This window comes from Felis catus, chromosome F1 (assembly GCF_018350175.1).
Source record: "Felis catus isolate Fca126 chromosome F1, F.catus_Fca126_mat1.0, whole genome shotgun sequence".
NCBI classification, from domain to species: Eukaryota; Metazoa; Chordata; class Mammalia; order Carnivora; family Felidae; genus Felis; species Felis catus.
Genome location: NC_058384.1, coordinates 63,513,637 through 63,524,250, shown reverse-complemented (window position 1 = coordinate 63,524,250; position 10,614 = coordinate 63,513,637). Strand labels below are relative to the sequence as shown.

Sequence of the window (10,614 nt, the reverse complement as noted above, 5' to 3'; positions counted from 1 at the left end):
GGTGGCGCAGTCGGTTAAGCGTCCGACTTCAGCCAGGTCACGATCTCGCGGTCCGTGAGTTCGAGCCCCGCGTCGGGCTCTGGGCTGACGGCTCGGAGCCTGGAGCCTGTTTCCGATTCTGTGTCTCCCTCTCTCTCTGCCCCTCCCCCGTTCATGCTCTGTCTCTCTCTGTCCCGAAAATAAATAAAAAACGTTGAAAGAAAAATTAAAAAAAAAAAAAAAAGAACGTTGAGTGGACAATGTCAAGTTGCCAAAGATACTATGCCAGTTTGTACATCTCCTGGAAGTGCATGAGAGGGCTAGTCCTCCACTCTCTTTCTAACACTGTTACTAATGTTTTTCCTGTTTTTGTCAATCTGGCAATAGCGAGCATAGTTGCTATATACCCGCCACGGTTTTAATTGCTTCTTATTACATTTTCTTACTTGGCTCTCGTAACCACCCCAGCCAAGGAAACCGGGGCATACCCAGAAAGGAGTAGAGCCAGGATTTCATCCCAGGTATTCTGACTCTACAGCCATCAGTTTTAACCACTTCCACCATATTATGTCTTAAAGTTGGAGGTAAACCGCGGTAAATCACCGGGGGCGCCTGGGTGGCTCAGTCGGTTGAGTGTCCAGCTCTTGGTTTCAGCTCAGATCATGATCTCACAGGTCATGAGTTCAAGCCCTGCATCAGGGTCTGGGCTGAAAGAGTGGAGCCTGCTCAGGATTCTTTCTCTCTACCTCTGTCTCTGTCCCTCCCCTGCTCCTGCTTATTCTCTCTCTAATTAATAAGCTTAAAAAGAAGGACAAACCATGGCTTATCATTGTTTTAAATTTGCATTTCTTCAATTATGATTTTTTCCCATATGTTTATTAGCCTTTTTATTTCTCATATTTTTTTCCCCTGAAAATAACCTTCTGTGTCTTTTGCCACTTGCAATTGGGCTGTTGATCATTTTTTATTAATCTTGAACTCTTTATATATTAAGGAAATTAGTTCTTTTGTCAAATATGCTGCAAACAGTGCAAACATTTCCTGCCAGTGTGCTTGTCATTTAATTTTTTGTTGTGGGCTTTTTTTTTTTTTTTTTTTTTTGGCCATGGATGTGTTTTTAATATTTACACAGTCAAATTGATTACTCTTTCTGTGCTTCTGTATCTTAAGCTTTGAATGGCTTTTTGTAAATTTGAATGTTTAAAAAAATAGTTCATAGTTTCATTTTTTATATTTAATTTTTTTAAAATTTATATTGAGAGAGAGAGAGACCAAGTAGGGGAGGGGCAGAGAGAGAGGGAGAGAATCCCAAACAGGCTCCACGCTGTTAGCGCAGAGCCCAAAGTGGTCTCAGTCCCATGAACCGTGAGATCGTGACCTGAGCTGATACCAAGAGTCAGACACTTAACCAACTGAGCCACCCAGGTGCCCCTAGCTTTAAATTCCTCCTGGAATTTATTCTGGTGACTAGACTGAGATCAGGCCCCAGATGCCTAACTAGCTGTCTTGGAATCATTCATTGAATATACCGTGGTTTCCTTGCTGACTTGAAATGCCACCTTTATTTTACTTCCTAATTTATTTAGGTCTATTTCTGGATCCTCTAACCTATTGTTCTTGGGGGAAGGGTAACCATTTTAGGTTGTCTGTTTAAAATCCAATCCGGGCTTGGACCCGTGTCAACTCTCCAGTTAGAATTTCACAAAGACTAGGAAATTGTAAATAATAACAGGCAATTTTCAAGCTTCTCATAAAATTGTACTGAAATTTTAGTCTTTCTTCAGATTGATCGGTTGACTTCCGGAACAGGAGATGGTCTTTCATGGGACCAGATTTAACTCTTTCAAAGTTGGAAGGCCCCATAAGGGTCCCAGTCACAAAATATGCCTCAAGATATTTTCATTGTTTGCTTCAGTTCTGTGATGCCTGAAATTAGACCGCAGGAAATCTTTCATTTGGATTCAGATCACCTGCTGTGGAGTTACAAGTTTGCTTTGTATCTGTAGGTAATGTGTAAATTGTTTCTAGCTGAGGGTGACCACCAGCCTGGACCCTGGAGTCAACTGCCTGGTTTAAATTCTGGCTTTGCCTGAACACATGACCTTGGACAGTGACTCCATCTTTCTGTGTCTCAGTTCCCTTGTGGTGTGAACTGGGGAGAGTCTTCATTTTGAGCGGTAGACACATCTGATATGCCCAGATAGCAGATGTTTGGGTCTTAAAGGGCTCTAGAATGCAGAAGGTAGGACGTGGTCACGAAGAGAGATTGCTTTTCCTCCATCTGTGTTTTTCCCTGGAGTGCTTTCTTCCTCTCTGAAAGCCAGCGTTCCCTCGTTGGCAGCCATCATCCCGAAATAACATAGGCTTTACCTTTCTTTTTAAAGTTTTATTTATTTAAGTCATCTCTACACCCAATGTGGGGCTCAAACTCATGACCCTGAAATCAAGAGTCACACACTCTTCCGACTGAGCCAGCCAGGCACCCTGGGCTTGTACCTTTCTTGCAACCTAGTAAGAGTCTTAACTAATGTCATAGAATTTGGGAAGAAGAAAAAGAATACTGGTCAGTTTAAGTGGAGAGAGACCATAGAAGGTGAAAGTTTCCTGCTTTTGCTTTGAACCAGTAGATCTTAAAAAAAAAAAAAGTACCTGGAATTTAAATTAAAAAAAAATAGTGATAAAAAATTTTAATTAAAAAAATAAATAATAAAAACAAATACATGAAAATTAATTAATTAATTGATTGATTAAAAAATAAGGAATAGCTTTCCCAAAACCAATGATCAGTTCTTGAATAGTTTTACAAATTACACTTTGTAGTTTGTGCCTACACAAAAACTAGAAATAATAAATACAAACATGTATTTTATTCATCACTGTTATCTTTTACAATAATTATAGCAAGCTATACTACTTACTTTTAAGATTAAATATATTTAGGAGGCACCTGGGTGGCTCAGTTGGTTGAGCATCTGTCTCTTGATTTAGGCTCAAATCATGATCCCAGCGTTGTGGGAATGAGCCCTGAGTCAGGCCCCATGCTTGAGCACGGAGACTGCTTAAGATTTTCTCCCTCTCTCTCTCTCTTTCTATCTCTTTTTCTCTTTCTTTTTCTCTCTCTCCTTCTCTCTCTCTCTCTCTCCTTCTCTCCCTCTTTTTCTCTCTCTCTTTCTCTCTCTCTTTTCTCTTTTTCTCTCTCTTTCTCTTTCTTTTTCTCTCTCTCTCTTTCTCTCTCTCTCTTTCTCTCTCTCTCCTTTTCTCTTTCTCTCTCTCTTTCCCCTGCTTGCACTTTCAAGGAGAAAGGAAAAGAAAGAAGGAAGAAAAGAAAGAGGAAAGAAAGAAAAAATGAAAGGGAGGAACAAAGGAAGAAAGAAACACATTTTTGGGGTGCCAGGCAGGCTCAGTTGATGGAGCATGCAACTCTTGGTCTCAGGGTTGTAAGTCTGAGCCCCACGTTGTGTGTGAAGATTACTTAAAAATATATTTTTTTTTAAGAAACATTTTGAAAAGAAATGTAAAGTTTATTTTTGAGAGGGAGAGAGAGACACAGCATGCGAGTGGGGGTGGGGGGTGGCGCAGAGAGAGGGAGACACAGAATCCGAAGCAGGCTCCAGGCTCTGAGCTGTCAGCACAGAGCCCAACATGGGGCTCGAACCCATGAACCGGGAGATCATGACCTGAGCCAAAGTCGGAAGCTTAACCAACTGAAGCCACTGAGGCGCCCCTAAAAGAAATGTATTTTGAATATCATTACATATTAGTGTATCAAGAGCCTCCTTGCTTTTTTATAACTGCATAGTATTACATGGATGATATATTACACTTTAATCAGTGTTCTATTATTGAACATTTAGTTTGTTTCTTGCTATTACAACAATGCAGAGATGAATAACTTTGTACTTGTGTTGTTTTTCATCTCTGAGTATATTTGTGGGATATGTTTATAGAAGTGAAATTATCAAGTCAAAGGGTATTGCATTTTTTTTTTAAGATTTTATTTTGAGGTACTCTCCCCATCAACGTGGGGCTTGAACCCACAATCCCTAGGTCAAGAGCTGGATGCTCCACTGACTGAGCCAGCCCGGTGCCCAAAGGGTGTTGCATTTTGATAGACATTGCCAAATTGTCTTCCAAAGAGGTTACACTCCCTCCAGCAACGTGTCAGAGTTGTCAGGCAAATTTTGGAATCTTGATAGATTGATCAGATCTCCCACGTTGTTTCCTTTCACCCCATACTCCTTCCCAGAAATTAAAGGGATCTAGAGCAACTTCTCCCTCAAAAATTTGCATTGTTAGACAAACTCCCTTATTTGGTGCTTTCTAATTTATAACAGCCAAAAGTCAGCAACTTATACTTTTCATGTATCCCCCCTCCCCACGGTAATTTTTTAAATCAGAAAAATCATTAGTGACCCCTTATGACTAAAACTTTGGGTATCTTATCTATTACAATTTGGCCTCCTGAATCACTGTCTCTGGTCCTACCATCAGCTCTCGAAGGTTTCTTCCAGATAGTTCCAAGGGTACCTTCATGCTACTTTACTGGGGCAGATGGCGGTGAGTCTTAGATGAGAAACCTGGCTTGTGGCTATTTTCCTGGGCTAACAGGATCTTATCCCACCGAGTACTGGCCCAACCTTGAACTATCTATCTCCCCTGGCTTCTGTATATTCCCTCAGAGTTCCAGACATAGTACACTTCTAGACACAGCACAGAAGAAATGGAGGGCCCAAATACACAAGCTATTTCAAAGTTTCTCTATAGATTACAAATTGCCAATTCTGTTTTCTTCCTGCGAGGAATCTAAGGCTCCCTCTATTGGAAACTATTACATCTCCCCACACACACCGGAAAAGAATATTCTTGATCAGAACCCTTCATGAGGAATCTAGAGAACAAACTGTACGCAACCAACATGAGGAGACACCGATATGTGTCACTAGTGGCGAGAGTCAAACTTTCGTGTCCTTGCACCACTAAGAATAGCGACGGCTGTGATGGACACAGCGTGCCATGTGCTAAGCCATGTGCTCGGACAGCACGCGGGGTGGCCCTACCTTTGAGAACAGATACGATTATTCTCCAGCGTATTGAAATGTAATCTCCACAAACCAGTAATATGTATTCTTTTATGTCAGGTTTCGTAACCCTGTAAATGTAGTACAACCATCAGCGAGGAGAGTTCAGGGAGAATATTTAAGAAGTAGACTGCGTCCTGATTGTCAGGTACAGATGTCAGCTAGGACTAGCAGGTGTAAAAGTACTCAGCAAGAGATTTTTAATCTTTTTATTTTTTTTTATAATGTTTTAAATGTTTCCTTATTTTTGAAAGAGAGATCGGGAGCATGAGTCGGGAGGGGCAGAGGATCCAAAGCAGGCTCTGTGCTGACAGCCCCAGTGCAGGGCTTGAACTCAGGAACCTCAAGATCAAGACCTAAGCCGAAGTCGGAGGCCCAGCCGACAGCCCCCCAGGCACCCCCTCAGCAAGACTTTTTTTTTTTTTTTAAAGGAGAGACTCCTAGATGGGTTTGCTGTTTCTCCATATTAGGAGTTTTTCAAACACACTGCTACCACGTTCACACCACTGCCGACACCAGATGTGTGTGTGGGTTCCACACCAAGCAAATCTGTGGCTCCTCCAGCTGGGTGCCCTACAATTGAACTCAGTTCTGACACTGTCCACCTAGAGATCGTATCAGGTCCCTGAGGCGAAGGGCTCAGTCCCACAAGACCGCACCTCTCCAGCCACCCCCAGTTCAGGTGCCAGTTGCAAGGTCCAGATTGTCACCTGGTAGCTATAAGCGAGAAGTTCTCATGACGCCTTCCTTGAGTTTAATTTGGTAGAGCGGCTCACAGCACTCAGGAAAGCTGTTTACTTACTGTTTACCAGCCTCCCGTAAAAGGATATGATTAAGGACACAGAGGAACACCCAGATGAAGAGATGCTTAGGGCAAGGGATGCGGGAAGGGGTGTGGAGCTTCCCGCCCTCTCCAGGCAGGCCCCTCACCGGCACCTCCCCGTGTTCGCCAACCTGGAGAGCCCTCCAAACCCTGTACTGTTGGGATCTTGATGGAAGCTTCATCCGGTAAACATGATCAATCACTAACTCCACTTCCAGCCCTTCCTCCCTCTCTGGGAAATGGGGGTGGGCCTGAAAAGTCCAGGCTTCTAATCTTGGCTCTTGTCTTTCTGGTGACCAGCCCCTCACCCAGGAGCCCACTCAGAGTCGCCTCATTAGAACAAAAGACACTCCTACTCCCCAGGAAATTCCAAGGGATTTAGGAGCCCTGTGTCCGGAACTAAGGTCAGAGATCACCTATTAGCACAAAAGATGTTCTTAGTGCCCTTATCACTTAAGAAATTACAAGGGTTTTAGGAGCCCTGTGCTGGAAACAGGGATGGGAGGGGTCGAGACCAATATATCCATTGCTTCTCTGTTCTCACACAGACAATAGCCAAAAAGAGAGAGAACTTACGTATTATATAAAAGTTTTAGGATCAAGGTGACCATTAGAACAAAAATATAAACTCTTCCTAAATGCCAGAAAGTATGTTAAAAAAAAAGGTGGGTGGGGGGAGGAGGGAGCGGAGGAAACATGTGAAAGAGATCACATGGCATAAAACTAAAATATATAACGAATTTCACATACTAAGACAGATCTGAAGTCAGACATATTGATCACGTTAATAAATATACTAACAAGGCCACCATGCCCATCAAAGGAAAATGATTTTCACGTCGAGCAACGAAACAAAATCCAACAGTATGCCGTGTCAACGAAACACATCTGAGATGAGGAAAATCAGGAAGGCTACAAATAAATGACAAAAACAAAAACAGGCCAGAATTTTTTTTTTAAACATAAGCAGGGATTACAGTTGTAACTATCCAGGAAAAGAGAGTTCTGACTAAAATGTTTTAAGAGAGAAAGTTCTACCACAATTTTAAAAAAGGAGAAAGAATTAGATGTAACACAGGGAGAAACATAGGCATACCAATAATTGGAGATTTTAACAAATCTTCTCAGATGCAGCGAGCACGAAATTAGTAAGGGTGTAGAAAACCTAAATAACATAATAAGTAAGATTTAATGTACATGAAACTCTGAACCTTGGTAATACAGGATACCCTTTTTCCCCAAATGCATTCTCAGGCATTCACAAAATCCACAAGAATGTAGCACATTCACATCAAGAAAATCTCAGTGAATTTCAAAGGGGAAAAAAAAAAATAAAATCGTAGTCTCTGGCCACAGTGTAATATAACAAGGTATCAACAACAAAAAACCCAAAAGGCTCTTCTAACAGGAAATGTAAAAACATGCTGTGAAACCACTCCTGGGTCAAAGGGGAAATGCAACACAAATTGTAGAGTTCTTTTTGAAAACAGTAATAATGAAAACCAGAATCTCTGGGAAATAGTTAAAACAGCTATCAGAGAAATATTTATGACATTAAATACCTATATGGATTAAAGTAAAAAGGAGTGAATAAACATTACAACTCAAGAAACTAGAAAAAAAAGTAAACCAATGCCAGCAGAAGGAAGAAATAAGTAAAAAGAAAGGCAGAGATTAATGGGCTCAAAAGCAACAGAAACAGAAAGTAACACTAATAAACGCAGTTTCTTGGGAACAATAAAATTAACTTCTGAGCTAAACTACTCAAGAAAAAGGTGAGACAGCACATATACATGAAATTAGAAATGATGAGACATAGAAGAGGAAATTTTAAAAATATTCTCTGTATACACAATGGAATACTACGTGGCAATGAGAAAGAATGAAATATGGCCTTTTGTAGCAACGTGGATGGAACTGGAGAGTGTGATGCTAAGTGAAATAAGCCATACAGAGAAAGACAGATACCATATGGTTTCACTCTTATGTGGATCCTGAGAAACTTAACAGGAACCCATGGGGGAGGGGAAGGGAAAAAAAAAAAAAAAAAGAGGTTAGAGTGGGAGAGAGCCAAAGCATAAGAGACTGTTAAAAACTGAGAACAAACTGAGGGTTGATGGGGGGTGGGAGGGAGGAGAGGGTGAGTGATGGGTATTGAGGAGGGCACATTTTGGGATGAGCACTGGGTGTTGTATGGAAACCAATTTGACAATAAATTTCATATATAAAATTAAAAATATATATATATTCTCTGTAAATATATTTGAAAATATTTTTTTAAGATTTCAAATTTTAATTTCAATATTTTAATAATTTATAAAATTTTTAAAATAAAAATTTTATTTAAAATTAAAAAAAAATTATTCATTTTTGAGAGACAGAGAGACAGAGCATGAGCGGGGGAGGGGCAGAGAGAGGGAGACAGAATCTGAAGCAGGCCCCAGGCTCTGAGCTGTCAGCACAGAGCCCGATGCAGGGCTCGAACCCACAGACTCCCACAGACCATGAGATCATGAGATCATGACCTGAGCCAAAGTCAGATGCTTTACCAACTGAGCCACCCAGGTGCCCCAAGGTTTTATTTTTTAAATTTTTTTCCCAAGGTTTTATTTTTAAAAGTAATCTCTACACTCAACGTGGGGCTTGAACTCATGACCCTGAGATCAAGAGTCACACGCTCCACTGACTGAGCCAGCCAGGCACCCCTGAAAATCTACATTAAGTGAACAATTTTGTAGAAAAATCCAATTTAACAAAATTGACCCCTGTGGGGACAGAAAGTCTAAACAGACTATTTAACATTAAAAAAAAAATTACTAGCTAGAGTTCCTACATAACAAAACAGTTTCAGACAGTTTCACTAGGGGATTCTATCAAACTATAAAAAAATAAAACCTTCTTAAACTATTCTAGAGAATGATAAAAGAAGGAAAACTCCCAAATTGATGTTATGAAATGAGTTATGAATTCCCAAACCTGAATTTTGGAACCGTGACAAAGACTATAACAAAAAAGAACAGTATAGGTCATTTCACTTATTAATAATGATGCAAAAATCTTTTTTTAAAGTTTTGTTTAAGTAATCTCTACACCCAACATGGGGCTTTAACTCACGACCCCAAGATCAAGAGTCTCACGCTCTTCTGACTGAGCCAGCAGGCGCCCAGATGCAAAAATCGTATATAGGGGCGCCTGGGTGTCTCAGTGGGTTGAGCTTCTAACTCTTGGTTTCCACTCAGGTCATGATCTCAGGGTCGTGGGATCGAGCCCCATGCCGCATCCGGCTCTGTGTTTATGCAGAGTCTGCTTAAGATTCTCTCACCCTCTGTCCCTCTCCCCCGCTTGCACTCTCTCTCTCTCTAAAAGAAGAATAAAAACAACAAAACCCCCAAAATTTTATATAAAACGTTGCAAACAGAATCCAACAGCACATTACAATATATACACACACACACACACACACACACACACACACACACACACACACATATTTATCATGACCAAATGGATAACTCCATGAATGCAAGAATGGACAATCAGGGGCACCTGAGTGGCTCAGTGGTTAAGCGGCCGACTTCGGCTCAGGTCGTGATCTCGCGGTTTGTGAGTACGAGCCCCATGTCGGGCTCTGGGCTGACAGCTCAGAGCCTGGAGCCTGCTTCGGATTCTGTGTCTTCCTCTGTCTGCCCCTCGGCCGCTTGCACTCTGTCTCTTGCATTGTCTCAAAAATAAACATTAAAAAAAAATTTTTTTTTAAATGGACAATCAAATTAAGAAATCTAATATCTATCCTATTAATTGATCCAAAGTGAACCAAAACATATGATTATCTCCACAGATGCAGAAGGACAGATTTTAATACATAATGACAACAAAAAGCAAAGTGAAAAGTCAACTGAGAAAAACAGTATAAATTATAGACAAAGAGTTAACATCTCTGGTAAAAAGAGAAGAAAGCCAGAAGAGAAAGACCCTGATAACCTAAGAGAAAACCGAGCTAGAGATACAATCAGACATCTCACAGAGAAAGAAGGAAATTGCTGTGAACCATATGAAAATGTTCAACATTGTTTACAACTGTAAAAAATGCACATTAAAACTACATGGAGATATCGTATCTCACCCGTGAGATTGGCATAAATCCAAAATCCAAAATGTAGATAGCACGCTCTGCCGGCCAGGCTGTGAGGAAAACAGGTTCTCTGACATGGTGAGCGTGGAAATGCAAACCGGTACAACCTCCATCACAGGGAGTTGGGCGATGTCTGGCCGGCTGACCACAGCCAGCAATACCTTTTTATTAAGCAATGCCACTTCGAGAAATCTGTCCCAACGATACTCCAGCAAACAATATGAAAAGAAGTGGGCACTATTAAACACAGCATTATTTGTAACAGCCGGAAACAACCTAAACGACTGTACTATGCAACTGTAAAAAAGCAAAGGGGACTGGCTCCGTTGGTAGATCATGCAACTCTTGATCTTGGGGTCTTGAGTTCAAGCCCCACCTTGAGTGTAGAGCTTACTTAAGAAAAAAAAAAGGGGGGCGCCTGGGTGGCTCAGTCGGTTAAGCGTCCGACTTCGGCTCAGGTCACGATCTCACGGTCCGTGAGTTCGAGCCCCACGTCGGGCTCTGTGCTGACAGCTCAGAGCCTGGAGCCTGTTTCAGATTCTGTGTCTCCCTCTCTCTCTGCTCCTCCCCTGTTCATGCTCTGTCTCTCTCTGTCTCAAAAA

General features: G+C 41.3%; 1 protein-coding gene across 1 annotated transcript in view; it reads left to right on the top strand.

The window, feature by feature from the left end:
- Window positions 1-10,274, top strand: part of SDHC (succinate dehydrogenase complex subunit C) — a 53,193-nt gene extending 42,919 nt beyond the window's left edge. The window contains exon 7 of the mRNA XM_045049445.1: window positions 9,719-10,274. Coding sequence (XP_044905380.1) covers window positions 9,719-9,739 — 21 coding nt within the window. The 3' untranslated portion in view covers window positions 9,740-10,274. The remainder of the gene's footprint in view (window positions 1-9,718) is intronic.
- The last annotated feature ends 340 nt before the right edge of the window (window positions 10,275-10,614 follow it).